The sequence below is a fragment of the Thermobia domestica genome, chromosome 16 (genome assembly GCF_964235325.1).
Source record: "Thermobia domestica chromosome 16, izTheDome1.hap1.1, whole genome shotgun sequence".
NCBI lineage: Eukaryota > Metazoa > Arthropoda > Insecta > Zygentoma > Lepismatidae > Thermobia > Thermobia domestica.
The window spans coordinates 162,343,946-162,369,435 of NC_137469.1; the positions used below are offsets into that span (position 1 = coordinate 162,343,946).

Here is a 25,490-nt window from a genome sequence, read left to right on the forward strand (position 1 = left end):
ATTTCTTTTGCCAAATAATACAATAATACGATTTTTCGTATGTAACGTAATACGAGACCTTCCAGTTTGATTTTTGTCCATGTTCGTTCGTCTTCGCTGAAAATGCTTAATGGAACCACCAAAAGTAGATGGAGTCTATTTCAGTTTGAAAGGTATTTGACGAATAGAAAAGCCCACATTATGACGCGTAATCCTACCAACGTCTACCTCTTCACTTAATATTCTAGCTCTGTGCATGATTTCTAACAATAACGGCAACAAACCCTCAGCAGAGGCAAAAACATCCACACAAACACTGTTCAAAATGTCACTGTACTGTATCTTATAATATTGTTCACTAATAATATAAACTCCTGACATTATTTATGTCTGATAAGACCTATATACTAAGGAATTATATTCCAGGGGTAACTCTAAAAAGGAATTAACTGCTAACGTTTAACCGTACTTCGACCAGGCAAAGTTCTTTCATGATCGTGATCACGTTATTTTTAATTAAAATAATCGCCGACTTTACAATAATTCAATATATTTTTTTTACTACCTGTAAACATGTTACAGAAACGAAAAATGTGTATTATCCTCCTGAGACATTATAGAGATTTACACAAACAAAATATTTTGAATTGGTGCCTTTCCCTATCGAAAATATATTGATTAGATCATAAAAATGTAAGTTGAAGCGCCTGTCCGAAAACTTTTGACCGGCAGTGTGTATATACATATATAAATAAGATTTTCGTATAAAACGGAGTGCATAGAGCCACTAAACATGGTACACAGATGGATCTTCACCAGATCTAATTCTGTACGAACCTTTTTTTTTCGATTTTCGGTTCAGAGAAGTCGAATTAAGAAGGCGAAAATGTATGTGAAAACGTATGCACGTTTTTGATGATTTCTAAGAACGCCTTGACTGCATGCAACCCCCACTACGTCATGATTGTGTAAGCATGCATAACAACAGGATAATATACTGGGGAATTGAGTAAAAACATTTCTCTCTTCTTTTAATCGATGTTCTGAATTGCGGTTCGGCAACGACGAGTGCTTACAGCTAGTTTGTAAATAAATTAGACTCTTTAAAACTATATTCAGGCCTGTCAGAATATTTTTTTTTCATTCTGAATATTAAAAAAATATATATACAAAGTCATCTATATATCTTCATTTATCAATGCTTAGCCCTACTGCTGTGTTCCATATACTGTTACACACACATATACTGTTCGGGTTAATATGATCCATACTTAAATTGTATTGGAAAAGGGCCATTTTCAAACAATTACTAGTTTATTTAAGAGTGTAGTTGCTAGGAAAGTATTTTCCCCGGTAGATGAGTGATTATACTCGTTGCCTTGTAATCAAGGGGTTCCGGGTTCGATTCCCGGTGGGGAAACAAGTAGTTCTGATCTCACTTTAAAATATACAGGGATTGGACAAAAAAATCTAAAACGTTTACAAAAATGTGAAAATCATACCTAGTATGGTGTGGGGCCTCCTTTTGCGTCCAAAACAGCTTGGATCCGACGTGGAATGGACGTATACAGCTCCTGAATCGTGGTGTGTGGAATTTTGTATCATTGTTTCTCCAAAACATGTTCCAGTTCCTTAAGGGATGCTGGTGGAAGATAATGAGACCGAACACGCCTTTCCAACTCAGACTACAATGGCTCAATGATGTTCAGATCTGGTGATTGTGGGACCCAGGGGAGGTGTGATAGCTCCTGGTCATGCTCCTCAAACCATGATTTCACCGTTTTTGCAGCGTGACAGGGTGCCAAATCATCTTGGTAGATGCCATCACAATCAGGGAACAATATTTAGGCCATGGGTAGAACCTGGTCCCCCAAAATGGCCTCATACGCCGTCGCATTCATCATTCCATGCAGGGCCTGATGGGACCTGCAGAAAACCACAATATCACTGCCCATACTGTAACAGAACCACCCCTATGCTTTACAGTTGGGAGCAGACAGTCTCTATCATAGGCCTGCGACTGCGTTCTCCATACGTAAACACAACCGGTTGTTGGAAACAAGGTGAAAATCGATTTATTGGACCACATTACGTGTTTCCACTGCTCATGAGTCCACGCCTTGTGGTCCTTGCACCACTGGATACGCCTCTTCGCATTTACTGCTGTGACCAGGGATTTGGCGGTAGCGGTCCTGACATGAATTTTCATTTTATGAAGTTCTCGTCGCACTGTTTTCGATGAAAGCGGGTTCTGTAGGCCGGAATTGAGTTCAGACGTAATTTTCATTGCAGTGGTCTTCTTTTTAGCTGCTACAATCCGTTTTAATTCCCTCCGGTCCCTATCTAACAGGATTGTCTTTCGACCACTGTTGTGCTTTGCAGCCGTCGTTTGTCCATGAATTGTGTGCGCCTTCGTGACATTGGATACAGTGCCTTTCGATACCTCCACAATGTTCGCCACGGTTGCCCCTGAAGCTCCAACCAGACGGGCACCAACGATCATGCCTCTTTGGAAGTCTGTCAGGTCGCCCATTTTACCGCACCACTTTCACACCTCGACACTCACAGGTGAACTGGTTACTGCTGACGGAAGAGAAAGGTCCACATGACACATTAAAAACAAAAAATGATCGGCAACCGCAACACGTGTTGTCATTATCATATATACATTCTCTTGAAACCAAAATGTAGGAAATTTGGATTTAGACACAAATACTGGATATTTAATAATGGTTTACTGTATTTTAACTTGGAACAAGTAAAGATAATATAACACATTGACACGTAATATTTGTTGGTAAATTTGGTAAGCGTTACTATTGACAAGCTTGCATAAAACAATATGGTAAGCGTTAGACGCGACCACACCTCTTTATTTACAGGGCGGACAGTAACAGATAGTATGAGATTTACAGACCTGTTTCTTGCAAATAAAGCAAACCAAATTTGTCTTGTTAGATGACGGACAGTATTTTCACCTTGCAGGCTTGCTAGGAATGCCTGTTACAGGTGTTATCACTTTAGTTTGTGATTCACCACTTCCTTGTACTCTGGTTACAATCCTTCGAGACTCGTCACTTCTCAGCATATATTGTCTAGATTGTATCTCAGATAAAGTAGATTTTCCAAGTTCTTCCAAATACAATCTTCTTGTGAAGAGTTTTGTTTGTTGCCAGCTTGGATTGATTGAAGTCTACAAAATAGATCCATTGTAATCTGATACATCGATCATATTATACAACAATATCATGGGTCGGCTGTTGGTTTTGCGTTTGCATGTGTAGATGCTCACAAGTTGATCTAACGTACCTACAGCTCCAACCCAATATTATGTTTGGTTTCTTGTCAACTCGGTTGCTGATTTCATTTTCTGTGTGAAGAATACTAATGAGCAGAACGTTTTTATTTTTCGTACAAGGGAAGTATCAATGAGCTCATATCGAAACCTACCGTAAAATTTCACTCAGAATAAGGAAGCCCCCCCCCCCCCCAAAAAAAAAGCAGCTGCGTTTTTGAAGTGGAATTAACCAAAATGGCAGATTGAGATGTCGCGTATCCATGTGGACAATTGCACAATACGTTCAGTACCACCCCTTGTAAACTGCCTGTTAATAATAAAAAGTCAATAACAACAATGTGGGTACATACTATACCTAAGGGGAAGTCGTACGGTAAGGTGAACCTTGACGGCAGCCATCTTGAATGCAGGTCAAGTTTTGTAAATAGGAATAGGGCAATATGATACATGATTTTGGGCTAGAATTTAAGCAGAAAAACAATGGTAGCAATAGTTTTAAGATAAGTGCATTTGGTAAAAAGTTACAGGCATATTTATTGTGTATGTTTCCATGTGTACAACTCCCGAATGAAGCAGCTGTCCAAAAATAAGTTGTCGCTATTGAAATGTAACCCCTACTCGATAGTTCCACAATACATTTCAATACATTATAAATTGGGAAAATATAGAGGGTGTTTCCTATATTTTTTTGTATTTTACAAATTGTTGTACAGCTGCTTCATTCGGGAGTTGTGCACATGGAAACATACACGATAAATATGCTTGTAACTTTTTACCAAATGCACGTATCTTAAAACTATTGCTACCATTGTTTTTCTGCTTAAATTCTAGCCCAAAATCATGTATCATATTGCCCTATTCCTATTTACAAAACTTGGCCTGCATTCAAGATGGCTGCCGTCAAGGTTCACCTTACCGTACGACTTCCCCTTAGGTATAGTATGAACCCACATTGTTGTTATTGACTTTTTATTATTAACAGGCAGTTTACAAGGGGTGGTACTAAACGTATTGTGCAATTATCGACATGGATACGCGACATTTCAATCTGCCATTTTGGTTAATTCCACTTCAAAAACGCAGCTGCTTTTTTGTGTGTGGTTTTTCTGTGGGACTTCCTTCCTATGAGTGAAATTCTATGGTAGGTTTCGATATGAGCTCATTGATACTTCCTTTGTTAGGGATATAAGTTACAATGATTGTATTGTTTACAAAATAAAACTATGAGGAATACACTTCTTTGTTTGACAAAATCTTCGGAAGTTCAGGTTTGTTTCTCCTTATAGTTCCAAGCATAGTTATTTTCTTTCCAAGAAGCTGTCCTAAAGTGAACGAGATGAAAAAATTACCACATGTAACATTATGGCCCTCTAGTTTGGAAACCAAGTCATCTACAACACGCATAACTTGGTATCTCTCAGGCTGTGCACCATGTTCTTTACGTGTATATACCTGTTGCTTGAGTACGTAAGATATTTTGCTATCACATACAGTCCAGATTTTTATATCGTATTTTGCTGGTATACTGGATAGATATTGGTTGAAAGGGCAACGCCCTCTAAATCCTACCAATTGTTCATCAACAGTGACGTTTCTATCAGGATAATATAGCTTAGGAAGAACTGCCACTCACTTTTCCCACACACCACGAAAGTAGAGGCCCATATTTTGCGAGAAATATAAGACACCACTTCAGAACTCGCCTATACAACACAGAAAAACATATTGACGCGAACAGTACATTAATTATATGTAGGAACATTCCGAAAACCGTTAATAATAACGGTGTGATTTTCAGAAATCATAATTTAGATTGAATAAAACAAAAGTCACAAATCTGAACCACACCACGAATATATATATATATATATATATATATATATATATATATACACTGATTTCTCCATTAAAAAAATATATATTTCGGGTCATATAGACCCGAACAGAGCAGCAGGGTTAATCCTTCACATTTTCATGTAGCAAAATTATAGTCCAGTATTTGCAATTAATTTTTATCTGGCAAGCAAAATTTAACTCTCCTGTAATCGTATCTTTCCGTAAACTGATAACTTTGCTTCGTACCGGAAAACCACATTCAGTATAAAAACACATCTTGCTCAGCATTGTAAAGGCTGATTTCTTTTCCTGCACATAAAATTATTTTATTTTTAGCTCAAAGTGTAACTTCTACTTCCAAAAAAATCTTTATGGTTTTGAAAATAGTGAATGAGAAAGGTTTTCCACTCTTCTGTCTGAAATACTGACCACTTGAATAGCGTTAGTCGTCATACGAATGTAGCAAGGTTAGCATGTTTGATTGTAATATGACAAATGTACTCATAATACTATTTAAAAAAGAGAAATGTTTCCAGAAACCTATAAATGAAATTAACTCGCAAAAAATTATACAAACTGAAAAAAATCATATTTTACTTTTCGTCTTGTATCCATTAACGCAGTATTATACTTACAGAACATAGTAGTAAAAAGATAATTGACTGCTAAACTAAATTAAAAAGTTTTGTACAGTCCGAAAAAAAAAAAACTGCAACATGAGCATTTTAAGTGTATTGTGAAACGGCAAAGTCTTTTGCTCCAAAATAAGTGTGTAGGGGAGGACACCGAGGTTTCTCCTGGCGTAATTAGACGTTATGTTAATTCCCTGAGCTGTTAGGCGTAGTTTCACAATAAACTTACGTGCTCGTGTTGCAGGTTTTTTGCTGCGGACTGTACAAAGAAATGTTCTTTTCGTGTTACATTTTCTCTAGTGTGCTACAAATGTTCCAATATACTCTTAATATTTTTTTTTATTTAAAAAGATAATTGTGTATTAAATAGTTTTAAAGTTTTTCTTTAATTTCTAGAGTGAATTGGACACACTAGCAGCTACGTTAAAGCAACTGGAAAATCAGAAAGGAGAAGCTCAGAAACGGTTAAATGATCTTAATGGACAGGTATTTGTGTGATTTTCTTATTTAGGTAATGGTATTTTGCAAGAGTAATGCCTGTTTATTATTGAACGTGATAGCTTACATTAATTAGCGAAATTAACAGGCAAGTGGTGTGCGCTTTGATGTGTGTTGCATTTGTTATTTCGAGACAATTGGAATGAGTTCGTTTAACTTTTGTGTAGTATTTGAATCTTGCAACTAGCTTGTAGTTTTCGTTTAATGTTACTAATATGTTTAAGATGTAGCATTTGTTTTTTTCTGAAGTTTTATTTATTTATTTATGTATCTTTTTAAAAATATTATAATTTTTACGATAGGCGATTCAGTTTTTAAGTTTCAGTGTATAATTGCATTTGTTACTGATACCTTTCATAATCATTATTCATTGTGTGGCATGTTTACAGTTTGTAGCTTGTAATTCTGCCCTGTTGAAATAGAATTTTGAGTTTGATTGTCAACATATATTTTTCTGTTTATATTTTTTAAAGGCTGACAGCATAAATTCTGTTCATTTTTTAAATTTCGTTTATGTCTCCAAAGTTCGTGTTATTCGAAAATGAGATGAAATGAAATTGCTACTTTTATGCCTCGTTATGCTCTGCAGGCTAAAAGAGACAAATGATAATGAAAGAGAATGACTTTCAAGTAATTGGTTCGATTTGAATATGGGAGGTAACGAGAGAACTCCGAGAAAACCCACAGACTCAAGGTTGTCGGCCTCAAACCCGCGTGGCCAGGGATCAAACAAGGGACCCCTTATATCAGAGGTGAACGTTCAACTACTGAGCCATAGTGCTCTCCTTTTGTTATTCAAACAACTTCATGCTCTCGCCAAGTGAACTTTGTGGTGGACAAACACCGTGTGCGTGGGTTTTCTCGGGGTTCTCCCGTTTCCTCCCACTTTCTTCATTCCACCATTTCATTCATCTCTCATCAACACCGTCTCCTTTAGCCTAACTGGCATAACCGTGGGACGTAAAACTCAAAAATTTCATTTCATTTCAAACAACTTCATATCGATCTCGTATTCATGGTTATCGTTTCGTAAACAGTAGAGAAAATTAGAGAACAAGGAAGGAAAACATAACTTTTTTGAGATGTAAGTGTAATTATCTTGTTTAAATGGATTTCTCTGTTAAAAAAACTAGTCAGTGGTTTGGCGAGGAATCGAACTCCGGTTTTGCCCCTTATGGGAGCAGGGCGACACCAATGGCCTTTGGTTTTTATGGTTTTATATTCATAGGTTTTCAACTAACCAGACAACATTGGGATAATTATTTCATAAGGGCGGTCCAGTTTTCTTTGAATACTAATAGGAATAACTAACATAGAAAACTCCCCCTATTACTATGTTAACTAGTAGAGCGTTCGTCTTTGAAGCAGACTTTTTTTGTATTTAAATCCGTTTACACACTATTCAGTGATAGTGTATTTTGTTTAATTTAAACATTATTTTAAAGGTAACCAAGAAAGTTCTGTAGCTTTTTGTGGAGGTCTGTGTTCCATTGGCTCTTAGACCGTGAGTTGAATGCGAATAGAGATAAGGTGAAGGTCAGTTATTGGTGTGGGTATATCCAACATATTACCTGGTTGTGGCAGTTCAGTTACACCGTGAATTTTCGTACGGACAGAGTGAACATGGCGACCTCCACAGAACGTCATGAGGGCGTGTATGCTATACGAGTTCAAACTGGGGTCAAACGCAGTTGCATCGGGGCGGAAAATATGCCAGGCCTTTGGTGAGGGTGTCGTGAATACGCGGACATTGCAGTGGTAGTTTAACAAGTTTAAGGACGGTGACACAACACTCGAACACGCAACACATGCCAGAAGACCAGCACATGTACGAAATAAAGATCTTCATACAGCAATTGAGGCGATCAGTGGCCAGAGATGTGAGGAACTGAGATTACAATTCAGTGTGAGGGGAGAAACCATTCAGCAGCACCTCCATCAACGCGGGAATCACTACAAGTTGGGTCGATGGGTCCCACATGATTTGGCTCCGGGTAACGCGAGCAGATACCTGTATTTCTTTGCTGTCTCGTCTGAAGGAGCCATTTCTGGACAGGGTGTTGACATGTGATGAGAAGTGGGTCCTGTACAAAGTTCCACGGCGCCGTCATCGTCGGTTAGCATCCCATGAACCGGTTCCAAAACAGCCGAAATCAACACTGCACCAGAAGGTCCTGCTGTGTGTTTGGACTGCTTGCGGCATCGTGCATTGGGAATTGCTGCCAGCTGGTCAGAGCATCAATACAACTGTGTTCTGTCGGCAGTTGAGCCGTGTTCAAGAAAAATTAAAAACTCTGAAGCTAGCATTTCTGCATCGCAAAGAGGTCCTCCTGTTACAGGAGAACGCTAAGCCCCATGTAGCTAGGATGACCCGAAATACCATTCTACGCCTTGGATGAGAAACAGTATTGCATCCGCCATACTCCCCGGACATTGCACCGTCCGATTATGAACTGTTATATTCCTTGCACAATCACCTTAGAGGACGCCAGGTCAAATCCCTAGTAGAAGTGTAAAATGCACTTTACACCTTCTTCGCTTCACGACATACCAGGTTCTGCCAGAACATTGGCAGAAGTTCGTCGATGTTGATGGGTACTACTTTCAGGTACGTCTTAGATGATATATCGATGTTCGAAAGTGGTGGGTAAAAAAGCGACAGAACTTTCTTGGTTACCTTTATACATTTTTGATGTTTCAACTTGGTGTTTATGTTAATACTTGATAATGTTATTATTACATTATTATTGTCTTTTACCTTATTTATTCGTTCAGCTTATCACTGTGTCATGAAATGTGGAATGTATACATCACTGGAATAAGCAATAACACCAAGTCAGCTTGTAGGATTTCTACAAATCGTCTTTTGTCAATTTGACAAAGTATTCTTCAGTTAGATTCTTGCACGAAAGTCATGATTATCTGCTTTATCCGATAGATTGCATGATATTTCTTTAATGTGGTCTTGGAAAGTGTATGCAGTATGAGTTCTAAGTAGGACTCCAAACCAAATAATTTTTAGATCGCTGAACGTAAAAGTGTTGGTCGACGCCAGCTTCCAGACTTCAGTCACCAAGATTTATATAAGATTATTTTCACGTTTAGGTAATCTGACTGGATAGCTCAGCACCAAACTCAAAAAGTTAAAAATATGTAGCTGGTCAGTTGGTGGTTTAGTAGTATAGTGGTTAACGTACAGGCAGGGTAAACTTGAGACTCGGATTCGATTCGCGCGGTATGGTCGTACAATTTATCACTCGTGAATTCCTACCTACAGAGAATTTAGTGTGAGAAATTATGTTGTTTTCTTCATTTATCGTATGTGACAAATTAGTTCATTTTTGTAAGTGATAATTCCGTGAACAAAATCTAACATTTACGTTTGCAGTACAGTCATTGATGACGCTGTGAGCAGAGGAAATCTGAATTGTATTAATGCACCATTAAAAGAGATGGATTTTCCTCGGAGTGCTTTCTTGTGTGTCATTGCCCTTATACAACTCGTTAGTAACAAGATTTAGTTGCGTTACCAAAGTACTAAACAACCCAGCTTAAAATGCGTGGTCCTCTTCTTTCTCCTGCATGTGATAGAACCCATTGAAAACGATTGATAATTGATTTTATTCGTTTACCCTAATTAATAAATTATATGCTCGTATTTTAACCACCCGGTAGATGGCGTAATAATAACTAGCAGTTAGATTATGCAGTGATAGGAACAATCACTCAGAGACGCTATTTTGTATCACAATGATCTCAATATGAATTTTGTCAGTATGAAGCCTCACAATGATTTCCTTATATATATCGTGATATATAAATACAAGGTGTTCATTTATTATGTAGCCAAAAACCACTGGTGAAATCCTAAACAAATCACTTAAACAAATAGAAAAGTCCATATGGACGTAGGGCGAAAACCGCGTTGTTTCAAAGTTATACGATGCTGAAAGCGAGGAAAGTGTAACTTTGAGGCTGCCTAGCTCGAAAACTATAAGACATACTAAATGCGCTTAAAGAAAGATCAGAGGAAATGGTACACCCTCTATCATTAAAGAAATATCTAGGCATTTAGTATGATAGAGGCATTTAGTATGTAAATTCATGGTAGGCGACATCGTGTTAATTGGTTTACTCGAGATCTCGCGTTTCCTCCAACTTTTCGTTCTATCACTCGCAATATCTGCCGTATCCACTATTGGATAGAAAAAGTGAGATGTCAGTGAACGTACCATGCGACACCTGCTCGTCGGTAGTTTTTTGCCCTGATGTTCGTTTTCACAACATTTCGGATTTCTATATCTGCAATTATTTGTTTATCATTTTTGTTTGTAGGATATATATCTTACTTAGATCACCGTTATCAATGATATTAAGTGTTAGAACTTGGTTTGCAAGTGTTATCAACCACTTTTCTTTGATGTTAAAGTGTGCTGTGTATGTGGTTTCATAATTGCAGATATTAAAATTAGTGATAATGTGAAATTTACGAATGATAATACTTATGTACACGACTTAACAGCTTAATAAACCGATAATTAAACATTTTCTATCAAAACATACATTGTTTTTCCCTATCCGTGCTTAAATCAGGGTTCCGATACCCCAGCTCCCACTATTAAATTCGTTGCGCCAGTACGACCTAACTGTGAAGCATGGATATTTAGATAGAGAGAGTACTAGTTCCTCTGATCTTTCTTTAACCGCCTTTAACATATCTTATAGTTTTCGAGCTAGGCAGCCTCAAAGTTACATTTTCGTCGTTTTCGGCATCGTACTTTGAAACAACGCGGTTTTTACCCTCTGTCCATATGGGCTTTTTTATTTGTTTAGGTGAGAGGTTTTCACCAGTGGATTTTGGCTACATAATAAACGAACACCCTATATATATATATAATCAGTATGAAGCCTGAACATTAAAATTTGTTTTGCGTGGTTTTGAAATCTGCTTAAGTGCACTAAGTGCAGAAACTCGAGCGAGTATTTGAGATCAGTTCTACCAGATATTTCCAGCTTTCATGTTACATGTTGTGGATCGCGACAGAGTTCATCTTGTGTAGTAGGTTGTACTACTCGTTTACTTTAAAGATATTATATTGATACTTGAAGGCCAGGTAAAATATTAATTTAATTAAATTGTGATGGATAATTATGGGATAATGTTGCTTTATTATTGGTAGCTTTCTTTGTATAGATAAATTATATACATCGTAGTTTATAGTTTTCTTTTGTTTACCGTAATTCCGTTTAATTGTATGAACGTAGCTGTTGCAAACTTTTTCTTTTTTTAATTTGCATTTATTTTTGTTTTAAGCTAGCCTTTTATATATTGATTGCTGGTTTGCTTTTTTTGATTTGTGTAGAAGTCCGTCCTAGAAAAAGAGCTTAATGACATGAAAGAGCAGTTGGAGGAAGAACAAACACAGGTAAACCATGGTAGAAAACTGTTTGACTTCAAATTATATTTCTTCATCTAGTTTTAGTATTTTAAACTTTTAGTGCATTTACGATATGAATTATGAGATACGCGGTTCGAAACCATGTTCGTAAGTACTTGCGCGTATCTTTATTTTTCCTCAATATTAAACATGTTTTACAGTTGCTCTGTTTCTTATTTTTACCAGTTGGTTCGATGATGAATAGAACTGAAATGTATACTAGCAGCAGATCTGATATTTCATTGTAACATCTAGCCATCATGGATTTATTTCTTTCCATGAAATAATAGTTTTGAGATAATATCATACTACTCTATAAAGAGAAAGAACTTGTGTGTTCAAGGTAATGTCCGAAACTACTTGAATTATCCGGATAGTTCTTTCTCCATTGGAAATGATATAAAGTGATCAACTGAAACCCATTTTCAGTGAAAATGCTATTGGTATTTAACTACCTTTTATACACAATGTAAAGGCATCAGTGATGAGTGTGTCACAGCCTTTGTGCTTCAAAACAAGTCACCAAACCGTTCGAACTTTTTTTTAGTTTAGTTTAACGTCCCCACGATTATGCACCGAGGCTAAGGGGTCGCCAATGATGATAATGAATGAAATGGTGGAATGAAGAAAATGGGAGGAAACGGAAGAACTCCGAAAACCCCTCGCTCACATTATTTGTCCACAACAAAGACTACTTGAGAATAGTCGGTCAAAAATGTGTAAAAAAAACTTTTTCGGGCCAGCCAGCCTGAATTCGGTTTTCCTCATTCAGACCAGGCAAATGCAGGGATTGTATCTAACATACAGATTCCAGGCCATTTTTCCCCTGCCTTTCTCCCAGATATTGTGCTTGCTGAGGGACATCATCCCTCATATGTGACGGGCTTAGAGCTGTAGGTGTCAGTAATGCCCAGGCGAGCTCGTTCTTTCAGTTAATAGGAGTTTGAGCGAAGGTATATCGTCAGCCTGGGGAAGTCATTCTTCTTATACAGATTATTCTCTATGCATCAATAGTAGCGTCACTGGTCCGAGGAAGCTGCAAGTCAGCTCTGTTGAAGACTGCCATGGCATACGGATGCACGCCGAGATATCCTCATGAGACGAGCTGCCATTGCGGATCGTCGGGCAGTCATCACAGGATCAGTGGCGCATTTGGGATGTTAGCTAGGACATGTGCAACCTTTTGTTGGATGTAATACTCCAATCACAAATGGTCGTCAGACTTTTTTCTCGCCACGGCATGGTGTAATCCGCCTCCAGTGGTGACTAGAAGCAGTCAAGAAGGGTGAATAGCTTCAATGGTCCCTTCTCATAAAACACAATGAGGAACTAGTGATAGTAATTTTATGAGTCTAATAGCGACTAGGTAAGCATCACTTCCAATATTGTGTATGGTATACACGCAGAACCTCGACCAGGCGTTATGGTGGGGATCCATTGCCTACAATGATCTTTGCTTTTAGGTAATACATAAAACACCACTGTAGTATACACCATCCAACCACGTATTCTTTTACGTTCGTGCACTATTAGAGAACTGTGCTCCCACGCACTACCTCTGTTACACAACACGCTTTCCAAGGCATGCGTCACCTTCCATGGCATGCACGGCCAGCAAATTTGTCTTCCATTGAGCATATATAGACTCGATTGGATGACGTCAGGTCCAGTCTGCAACCTCAGAGACAAAAATGTACTAACTTAAGTGAAAGAAGCGAGAAAAGGCATTTCCTAGGATGATACCCTATTCCTTTGTTTACGACCTTCTCCGTAGAAGAGTGCAAGGCTGCATTGTAGCTGGAGAAGAATACATAACGTACTGATTTGGTCTTTGAACACTTATGGATAGAACCCTGTGAACATATATATAAATCATCATGTGCAAATCAAAATAATGTGAACACCTCAATGAAATGCAAGTTACCTGCTTAATACAGCATGGGACAACCTTTAGACTGCCTTACATCTTGTTTTGCAAACTACAGATATTTCCATTGTTTCGATAAGTTCTGTATGTGTGGTATGTATGTATGTATGTTACGTTATCAATAATAGGTATGTTACGTTATGTTATGTAAGTTACGTTATCATTTAAGCAAGTTTATTCTTCGTAATTTTCTTTTAAACAGAATGTGGAAAATACCTTTGAAAAAGAGCGAAGCATGGATATTTGATTTTGTATTTGCCTAATAAGATATTAGATCTACATGAAAAGTAAATTAGACTTGTACTCACACATGCTTATCTCTCACAAATTTTTTGTCCAAAATAATAAATTATACATTTTTAAAGAAAATAAAAAAATACCTCTAGTATATTGCCCAATAATAGCAATCATCTTTGCATTTTTCTTCACCAGTTTGTCATAATTCTCAAAAAGAAAAAAAGAGTTCTCTTAATATTCTCTTCTTTCTTCCCCCTGGTATTCAATACTCCTAGTGTTTTTCCCGTTGTTTTCATTAATATTTTATTACTTGCCCGTTCCATCTTTTTTTTTTTCTTCCACCATGCATGGTTGTATAATTGTAAACACAAGTATTCTAAAAAGCGAAGTAATAAGTTGTATTGGTATCAATACCGAAATACTGGAAAAACAACATAGATATAGGTCATGTAAAACTAATTACGTAAGAATCTGTGAGTAGGAAAGACGAATTTATCGTAATTTTTCCGTTAAAGGTGCTGGGTTGTGATTTATGATCATATTGGGAACTAATAAGAAGTATGAGAGTTATCTTTGGAGAAACATCATGTTAAATTATGAAGCAAAGCTGCGTTTCGAAGTGTAACGGAATCGTTTTGAATAGCTTGTTTGTTTGTTATTGATTTTAATAGCAGGTCCAGGCTACCATAATATTTTTCACAACACCCCCGCATTATGAATGTTCTTGTTGATATTTGCAGTGATATGTCTTAACGTTGCATGCTTTTACTTAGAATTGCATGGTTAAGTGGATGCTGTACTTTACTTGGCATCATTCAACGCTTGTTAAATTTAGATTTTAACCACTTTCCTGATTTTAAATATATCTTCAGAATTTGAGTTAACAGATCTATATCTGAAAATCGACTCTCTTATGATCTTTCTGCAAACTTAAACATCAGTGCTAGAAGAAGTATGTTTTCACCATGACATATCGTAAAATAATTTCAATTGTAAAACGTACACGAAATGAATGTTATAACTTTGCTTTGGGAACGGAAACAGTCGTGTTGATACATCCTCATCATTGTTTTGTACCACTGAGTCTACATCTAAATATGAGAGTGATCAGATATATTCTTTCCAGGTGTGGTGACTGGTAGACGATAATTTGTAAAATTTTAATTAACAACATTAGAGTATGAAGTAGATTCCATATTTAAGTAGTAAAAGTGAGTTTTTCTTTTTGAACGATGAAATCCATTAAGATTGATAAACTTCAGCAAACATGTGAAAATGTATCAGTATAAAACTGTTGTAATATGATAGCTAATTTGGAGACCATTAGTTCAAGTATTGGACACAATGTAGAACAATGACATAGTTTTTGAACACAGGGATTAGTAACAACTTATCTCCTGTCGTAGCTGTACTTTGGGGGCCAGGGTCTACCTACCGGCCTGGAGCAGCATATTGGCTGCCTTCGCTGGTAATGTTGGCTTTCCACACCAGAAGTAGCAATCATTTTTTATTTAAGTATAATAATAATAATAGCGAAGAAGGATCTTCTGGTTTAAGGCAACAAAACACAATGATGATGTTTTCCTTTTTGTTATTGTAGTTGAGTATTTGAATAGATTACTGCTGAGAAGAGCATTGCATCTTTTCCTTATAATATTTTAATTATATTGTAGTTATTAATGCTAACACACAATGTGATTCCTCTGTACTTTGTATTATTGCAAATCCAAAGTAAGTGAAGACGATCAAATATATTTCGAATCACATGAGAAGATAAAATAATAATTCCGAATGAATGAATTGATTTCAATGTGTGTGTGTGTATATTTTCCTCTAAATAGAAACTATGATTTGCGTTAATTAATTTAATTGACTGGTAGTTTCTGAAATTATAGTTTAACGAAGTATAATATAATGCAGATTATGAGAACGGATGAAACTCGTTCTTTTAATGAATTATGTCTTACGTATGCGATGAATGACCGTTTGTTACAGGTAATGGGTATATTTTCAATTTTCTCTATTGTATTAGGTAAATAATTTAAGAAGGCAAGCGGAAGAGCAGGAAAGCAACCTGAAAACACAAGAGGAAGAACTCAACTCTAAGAAACAAGAATTAGATGGCCTAAAACAAGAAGAAACTCGGTTAGAGCAGCAGTTGCAGTCGTCGAGACAACAATTAGATAGCCTTACGAAAAATCTTCAGGACACCCAGTTACAAATTAGTCAGGTAAGTGAAAGATTAAGAGCGAATTTTTAATTTATAAAGTTTTACCCACATCTTTGCCCCTGACAATATTAGTTATATGGATGAGTAGCTAAATTCGTTACTTCCGGCGGCAACGAAAGTTACGTGGCCCCTCGTAACATAGTCGCTAACGCTCTCGTCTATCACATCGAACTATATAGATAGTATTATCACGGTATTTTCGTATCTCAAGGCGTGTTGCGAGTTCAAGAAATTCAATGGGCTGACTTTCCCTTCACTCATTACTGTCAGTCTATAAATGGCACACAATCCCCGATGGATGTCAGCTGCACTCTATCCTCTGGCATTTAGAAATCATGACAAATTCCATGTCACACGTGGCGGGATTTTGTAATACGGTAGCCATTTCACCTCACTACTACTCGTGCGATACTGATAGAATCGCAATCCACTCGGACGATTCTATCTGTTGCAACATAGAATATTAAGGCATGCTTTTGCTCATGGTCAACTTTATCAATGTTGGTAACCCCGCTTTTTTACATGTGTCTCGTATAAGTACAACTTTTTTGAGAACGTTATCTGTTTTAGCCCTTCAGATGTGCCTCCTAACTCACTCATCAGTCATCTTAAAGTAATAACTGCATTAGAAGTTCTTGATGAGACAGAACAAATGTCCAAACTACGGAGCGAAATAAGACTGTCAGTATCATATGTACGGAAAAGAGATATTTCTTCTTTCGATCGTTTTTAGTTCATGACATTCTTAACACATTGTAGCGAAATGTTTAATATACTTTGTACAGAAAATGGTACTATTATTACACCGGAGTGCGTTGGAGAGAGCTTCTCAACAAAGGAAAAGTCCGTATACACTATTTGGGTAAACATTTTTGAATACCTGTGTTCTATATGACGAAGTTGTTGCAACTTGCTTCTCAAACTTAATAATGGGTGCAGTGTGTTCAGTTCTTGCATGCGATATACATATACTGTATAGCAAGTTGTCTAAAAATATTGACGACTTTTATGCACGTAATAGCGAAGATGTTAATATCAGGGTATGAGTCGCAGCGAGCCAGGCGTAACGTCATTTAACAGCTGACAGCTTAAGATAATAGATGTGCAAAATGTGTTGGAACTCTTATAATCAGACGTAAGATATTTTGCCGTGATAAGTGAACTTTCCACAATACTGCACTATATTTTACAATTTTATTTCGATAAAGGCACAAACTTCGTTCTGGATATTTCGATGTTTAAGATGTCCTTCGCTGTGTGCGATCAATCATCAAAAACGATTGATATCCTGGCAAAAGTCGAGATGACCAGCATAAGCAGTCATAAACAGTACCGAGAACCTAAACATCCATCACCAAACAGTGTTAAACCATTTGGACAAAGCCAGCTACAAACAGAAGCACGAACTCAAAAACATTTACTCGATCTAATTTCTTTCTGCGAATCTCTAGTGGAACGTAAAGAACTCATGCCATTTCTAAAGCTATTAATGATGAAAAGTGGATAACCTATGACAACAGTTGTGAGAAAGATCGTGGTCCAAGCGAAGAAAAGCCCCACAGTTTGTGTGATAATCTTCCTGGACGTCACTAAGGGCTTTATGCTGTGCGTTTGGTGATATTAAGAGGACATCGTGCATGACGAGCTACTGCCGCCGGGTAGAATGATAGACTCTAACCTGTATTGTCGACAGTTAGCGCGAGTGCATTCACCAATTGACAGGAGACGGTCGGAACCACGCTGACACCAGACTGCATAACGACCGTCAGAAGTTGAGCGAACTTGGGTGGGAGGTTTTAAAGCGTCCACCGTATAGCTCGTACCTGTCACCGCGAGACTATCGTCTGTTTCAGTTCTTCTTTGCAGAATTCCTTGAATGGTGTTAAGTTAGTTTCAAAAGGGACCTGTGAAAACCACGTGTCACTATATATATATATATATATATATATATATATATATAGATAGATAGATAGATAGATAGATATAACTTGCAGAAGTTTCTATAGCTATGAGATTATGATGTTGCCGAAAGAAGGCAGGTCATCAACCAAATGTTGCATATGTTTGTGTTCATAATGTTAGTTTCTAAAAATACTCAATATATGCAGAGAACGCAGTATATTAATTATATATATATTCTAAGTGTTTAATTACTGCAATTAAAAGAAATATATCCAAAATTTTCAATACTGAAATTTTAACAGTTTTTATTCTGGGAGTCAGATTTATAAATACCTTGGTGGTTGTGATCAATATTGTTTTAGCTATGCGGTGCATGGGCTTCAAATTTTACAAGATCCAACTGTTAAATGATGATCTGGGTACTCGGGCAGTTTAACACAGAGTTCTACACTATTTATATTGAGTGCGATTTGCATTATCCTATAGACTATTACTGAAATAGTTGTCCTAAACATTTTCTTACTTTGAATGTAATTATTTCAGGCAAAAGCAAAAATAACCCAGCTGCAAGAACAACAGCGGCAGATGAATGATGCAATATCGCTTTATGATTCTGCAATTTCTATTGGTAATGTTGCAAGTGTTACTGAATCATCACTTGCGCCTATCAAACCAGATTTTAGGGACCCAGAATTTGCTATGGTTGGCGTTATCAATGGAGAAACAGCAGCCATAGAGGTGAGTAATTTTTAACTTATATTCTACTATATGTACGCATACACAGTACCGTACCGTCTTTGTTTGCGGGTCCTGGAACGAATGTAAATTGCCGGGCAACTGATATTGGTTAGAACTCCATATCCAACATGATTAAATTATTTTGCCTCAACTTTATCATGCCAGTGTTAGTGATTTCTCACAAAGTATTTAAAACAAGGAGAAAGTATATAATAATAATAATAATAATAATAATAATAATAATAATAATAATAATAAAACAAAAGTTGTCACCATAGAGTACTTGGCAGTTAGTGGCACATTCACATGCGTAAACCCTTGTGACACTCAGCGCTTTATTTTGTTGGATATAGGACACCAAGTTTAGTAATCTTAAAACTCATGTCAGCTGCAGCACGTAAACTTTTCAAAACACTTTCGCCGTATTAAACAAGTCAGATGTCCACCACTGGATGATGATTATGATGTCAATCTGATTTGCGTTCTTCGCACGGCGAATAGGTTTATAGAAAATTTTAAACCCCTTTCTCTGTAGAATACTCTGCAATGCGCCGCTATTCTGCATCTGTTCGAAGCGTATTACATATTAAATATTTCTACTTATTTATTTAGTGTTATCAATTGATTTTAAAATTTTCGTTTGGAGTTATATTTAAAGTTAAATAATTTAGGTGATATGTAATTTAATCTATATCTCAAGATATTTTCAGCAGAAAAAGGAAGAAGCAAAAAGCGATATATACTTCCATGATGTTCTATTTATGATTTAACAAGCAAGTTTGTGAATTTTAAATATTTGCGAATATAAGCAGTAAGGTCACAAATCGATTAAATACCATTTAAAAGATTTAATTAAGTAATATCTGTTGTTTGAAGTGAAAGTGGATAAATATATTCCTGCGTTTGCAGAATAAGAAGAAACTTATTACCAAGATAACCATGGTCACTATATAGAATATTTTCGAAACCAGGAGCGTAAGATGAAAACGATGCATCTGTAAAAGTTTTAGGTTGGGAGAGATCTGCCTCTCTCTCCCATGTTTTTTCTGCCACCAACATTATAAATTATGAAGTAACAAAAATTACATTAGCTAATAAAAAATATTTCTTCTAAATTACAAGTTTTATTATCCGATAAATGGATCTAGGTTACAGGTTATTTTCCAAGTTTAAAATTTACATGTGCAAGGTCAACAAAAGATAAGCCAAAATGATCAGGAAAAGCATTTGGAAGCAACGTATGTATGTATATGTGGTTTAGGTTTCTTATCTGTCAATAGTAGTCTGAAATGCCGTGTGTCAGTTTGTTAGGATGGATTTGGTTTATTTTGAATGAGTTAATTCTCTGCTGCTGGTATTGCTGCTACGATCGGTCCTTAAAAAATAAAAGAAAATAATTTATTAGTATATGATTATTGAAAAAAAATAAGGAAAGAGCAATAAATTATTACTTCGATAATACAATGTTATCACTGGGGTGGAAGGCCGCGTCTATTTATCCTTGCACTTAAAGTCAAGGCGCGCATGTGAATCTCCCAATCATCTCCCCCACCAAAATAAATATAATGCTTTGCCAACTGTCACTTAAACTTGGAAGTATTTAAGCGAGAATTGGTACGCAACGTATGTGGTCGTGTTTGAGCTATATACATATAAGGATTAATACTATACGCTTTCTTCTTTTACATTTTTTTTAAAACTCGACTCGAGGGATAGCTCACTGCTTCTACCAATTGCCATACCACAACCTACGTCTTCGCGGTATAAAAGATTTTCAAATTCAATATTAAATGATTACGCTGATAACATTTTGCGTTTAAAAGATCATATTTTCAATTCCAAAATTACCTATATTACATATTTCTATAATCGCTTTAGTCATATAATACTGCATGCACATGAGAGCACAATAAGAAATACATTGACATTATTTTACAATATGAACTTATACGGCCGTGAAAGTATTAAATGAAATTTATTGCCCTAACTAACTAAATCTTTTTCTTTCTTTACTTAAAGATCGATCAAACAAAGTATGCAACCTAAACTTTCGATGAAAGTGGCTTATACGAAAGTACACTATGTATAACGAATCTTACTTTTTTTTTTTTTTTTTTTTTAACAAATCCGTAGTCGGCGTGCTGGCTGTATGATCAATTCTGGTTTTAACACAATACCGAAGAAATGCAGCTCTCGCGAAAAATTACTCACTGAATATCTCTGCTGCTGTCTTAAAACAAAATTTACACTTACAGCTTCATCCAGACAAAATTCCATAGCGCAACGTATCCCTTTGAGATGGACGATCAAACGGTCCTCCGACGATTTAGTATGTTCCCTGTAAATTCTCTGCACACTAAAATAACTGATGTGTCTTCTTCTTACAACTGCTTAATGACCAAAGAAGAGTATTCTCCTATTAGCACAATCACAAATGCCTTGTGAACAAAACTGGAAAACAATCTTCGTCTTAACCTGCCACTTGGCTGAATCACTTCAGGAGCAATCGTCCACTAGTCATTAGTCGGGCTACTCTCCACACGACCTTTCCGTGATGGAGGTCTTGGTATTCGCTTCCCACTGATTTGCGCTTCTTTTGGTCACCGTGGGTCACATGACTAGCAGCTACCCACTTAATGAAACTCATTGTCCACCATTGGTTGATGACCAAAAATTGTCCAATTGGGAATTAGTTTAGATGTCTTTTGGGCAACTGGGGGTAACTCGTGACTTTTTACCCTCATGAGAACCGACGCAGAAAAAGTCTCTCAGTAACTTTTCGACACACACACATACGAAGACAAAGTTAACTTTGGCGTCTCCGAGTCGAAAATGACGATAAGACTGCTTTTACTGTTGCTAACTCTTGTCCTTTTCACCAGAATTGGGTAGGAAAACTAATAAAATGAACGTTTTAATTTTCTTGCTTTTACGAGCGTTCCGCTGTCGATAGCAACAATATGAATAGTAATATTATAGAAAACGAAGATGAAAATAAATAAGAAAAAAGAATTAATGATAGGAATAATGATTAATATAATTAATTTATTTATGGAGAAAAAGTGTTAGACGTAGTACTTACTCTGTGTGTAGGACATCATCTTCATCCTTACCTACTGCGAAAGACTTCTTGGGAAAAGAAAAGAGAAAGTATAAGTTAAACTTAATTACAATTATAAGCCACACATATATATGAAACATGCGTCACGTTACGTAAACTAAACTACGTTACCATAATTCAATACCTAATCCAAAGTTAAAGATAGTGCACTATAAATAATAGAAACAAATTTTATACTCACCTGGTAACAAGAATCTTGGTTTTAGTTGAAAAGGAGAAATTTAAGCAACATGAAAGAAATGCTCAAGTTATTTGTAATTTAAGAAAATGTTATTACAAGATTTATTTGTACTTCATGATAAAACTGTTTTATTACCTGTATTTGCTATTGCCTTCCGTATTTTATATATTTTCATTATCTCTCGGAAACAAGATTGTAACCATTAATGTTCTGGATTAGAATAGTTTAATATATTTCTTGACAACCATTTTGTTTTAGGATTATTTCAAGTATTTATTGATGCAAATTGATTTATGTTACGTGAGGTTTTAATGAATACTCACCTTGCGTTGTGATCGATTTTTTTTTTAACACACAACAACTCCCATCATTACTGCGAATCTAGAATTTTCCCCATTTTAAGAAAATGGGGTGGCGTATCCACTGGGCCATAGATACCCAATTCTCCGTAAATGAAGATCGAATCCGAAGAACTATAGGGTATCTTCAATTCAGACATTATTGCGCAAAACCTGCAACAGCGGCAGCTGAAGTTGTGTAAATTGTGAGTGATTTGCCAAGTTGGATTTAAGGAACACCACATGGATTGACGCGCGTCTGCACCTCTTAAATAAGATAACTGATGCTGGCCCGTGCAGGAGTGTTACAACTCATTTTAATTTTAATGAAAATGTAACGATAAACGTCCATAAGAGAGATTATTTTTGCCAATAATTTTGAAATACCCTACCCCCTAAAATACATCCTTTAATCAAAGTAATATTATATAATAAAAATCCGAACGATGTTTCAAAAGTAATTCTAAACAGATTAGTAGATTTCCCGACTCCGAAAACTATGGATTCTACTTGTCAGTTTGCTATTTTATTTACACCCCTTATCATTCTCGTGCCGAAGTGGATGAACTTGGACGTAAAATGCATTTGGAGTGTTTGGGGTGTGTTTATCTCCGCAACCACGAAAACTGTGAATTCGATACTAATACGCGTATCGGTCGTTTTCGATTATTTTTATGTAGAACTCCTTCTCATCCCCGCACTTAGTGATATTAGAGGTGTCTTAGCCCCACTCGAGGCTGAACAAAATGTGCATGTAAACTTTTATCGGGGTTAAAGCTAAATGCTGGACTAATTAGCATATTGGACATAATAAATAAATAAATAATAAACTAGGAATTTTTATTCTTTGCTAACCAAGTAGGGTATGCATCTTGTTTTTAAATAAAATTAAACTTTAGGGGTAAGGGCACAAGATATGTAATTGGATTATGAAAGGTGATCGGTGAAAGGTTCATAGAAAAAGGAAAAGAGGTGTATGTGGTATTTATTGGTCTAGAAAAGGCTTTTGACTGCGTGAACCGGAAATTGTTGTTGGAAGTTCAAGGAGGTTGGGTTGGAATGGGAAGTTAAAAACTCATAAGAAACTTATATATGAACTAACAAGTAAGTGTTAGAATAGGAGCGAAAATTATGAGGAGAGTGCAATTGGAAGGGGAGTTCGACAAGGATATTTAATATGTATCTAGAAGAGGTAGTAAAAAAGAGCGTACAAAATGAAGACGGCATTTCAGTAGGAGGTACAATGGTTAAGTGTATACGGTTTGCAGATGATATGGTGCTTGTTGCAGAATTTGAAGAGAAAATCGACAAGATGTTAGGAAACTTGAGGAAGGGCTTTGAAGAATATGGGATGAAAATAAATGTTAGCAAGACAAAGGCCATAGTGATTGAAACGAAGCGGTCGATGTCAAATGTAGGAGAGAAGAACAGGTGACTAGTTTTCAATACCAGGGTGGTAGTATTAATGACGATACGAAGTGTGAAGGTGAAATAAAAGCAAGGATAGGAATGGTAACAGAACCCTTTAGGAGGAAGAAAAGTCCAATTTGTGGGACTTTGAATAAAGCGTTGAGAGAAAGACTCATAAAATGCTTCATGTGGAGTATTGTACTGTGTGGGTCAGAAACATGGACATTACACAAAAATGATGAAAAACGACTGTAAGCTTTCGAAATGTGGGTGTGAAGAAGAATTGAGAGAATTAACTGGGTCGAGCGTAAAACGAATGAGAGGGTATTAGAAATGGTGTGGAGCAGAAAAAAACAATTTTAGGTATAAAGAAGAGGAAAAACTGGTTGGGACATTGGCTAAGACGGAACTGTATCATGAGGGATGTGCTAGAAGGTACGGTGGCAGGAAAGAGAGGGAGGGGCCGAAGGAGACTACAATTAATGGACAATATCAAAACCGAAAAATCGTACATGAAGACAAAGAGGTTAGTGGAAAGACCGTGGAGCATTGAAGATTCTCAGATGCGGCAAATGACATGCCATTAATATCAGAATACCTATAATAATAATAATAATAATAATAATAATAAAGATTGAATGGTGATTTTTTAAAATGCATAACTAACAATAGGAAAGAAAGCTTTAATAACTGTAAACCAAAACATTTTCGTTTAGTTATAGATACAAGCTGTGGTGATAAACTAAACAGAATAGTAGTTGAACGCATGCTCACGTCAATGAACATACTTTCGGGAATGATTATTGTGTGCGTAATCTTGGTCACCACGTTTGCTCTTCACGGATCATCCTTATCATCCGTGACGAATATTCTTCTCTCGCCGATCGATCCACATGCCGATTTGTTTGTTTGATTGATTCTCTACCACTTAAACTGTCAGTGGCATAGAAGGTTTATAGATATAGTACTTATTCCTGGAATCTCATTTAACGAAACATCTACTGGCAGTCATTTTTTAAAGGCTTTTTACTAACCTTTCGATAGTTTTGATAGATGGTTTTTGCTTTAAATGTGCTGTGTGTACAGATTTCATGTTATTCTTATACACTGGATTCGTATAAAAATAAAAAGTTGACTATTTCTTTTGCTCAGTTATTGAGCATAACTGAGAGTACGTTAATACGTGTAGTCGTTGTGGCTTTTAGTTCTCCAGTATATCAACGTTATTTCACACACTCGTAAATGAAGCAGATTTTTTGGTCTTGTATAAATTCAAAACTTACGTTACGTAGTGTAACAACAAGTGCATAGAATTCCTTACATGAGGTAATAGGCACGCACATATTTTTACTCACCGCAGATAAATTACAAATATTAACACAAGTCATGCTGTCTCTTATTTTGGAAGGTTAGTATACAAGCTATTGGTTATGTGAAATAAGAAGTGTAACGGTAGTGTTACACACTCAAATAGCCACATCGTTTTTCTGTTATTGTGTCACTTCTATTACTTTCCAGATATTTTGATGCTGTGAAACAAGAGTTTTATGTAGTCTTTGTATAAAATTTTACACCTTTGGATTTTACCTGATTTGTAATTGCAGTTTGGAATAAGGTGTCAATGAAATTCCTAGAATTCCATGGCAGAAGTATTAATTGTTAAATATCGGTTGTTGTGATTTACACTTCAACAATATTGGCTGTTTCTACACAATGCGTACTTAT

General features: G+C 36.4%; 1 protein-coding gene across 5 annotated transcripts in view; it reads left to right on the top strand.

The window, feature by feature from the left end:
- Positions 1-25,490, top strand: part of LOC145673498 (uncharacterized) — a 154,541-nt gene that overhangs the window by 89,748 nt on the left and 39,303 nt on the right. For 4 of the 5 annotated variants that reach the window (XM_081743268.1, XM_081743263.1, XM_081743266.1 and 1 more), the window contains 4 exons: positions 6,142-6,231; positions 11,607-11,669; positions 15,878-16,075; positions 18,521-18,715. In XM_081743268.1, coding sequence (XP_081599394.1) covers positions 6,142-6,231; positions 11,607-11,669; positions 15,878-16,075; positions 18,521-18,715 — 546 coding nt within the window. The remainder of the gene's footprint in view (positions 1-6,141; positions 6,232-11,606; positions 11,670-15,877; positions 16,076-18,520; positions 18,716-25,490) is intronic. The other variant, XM_081743265.1, reaches the window with a different exon arrangement.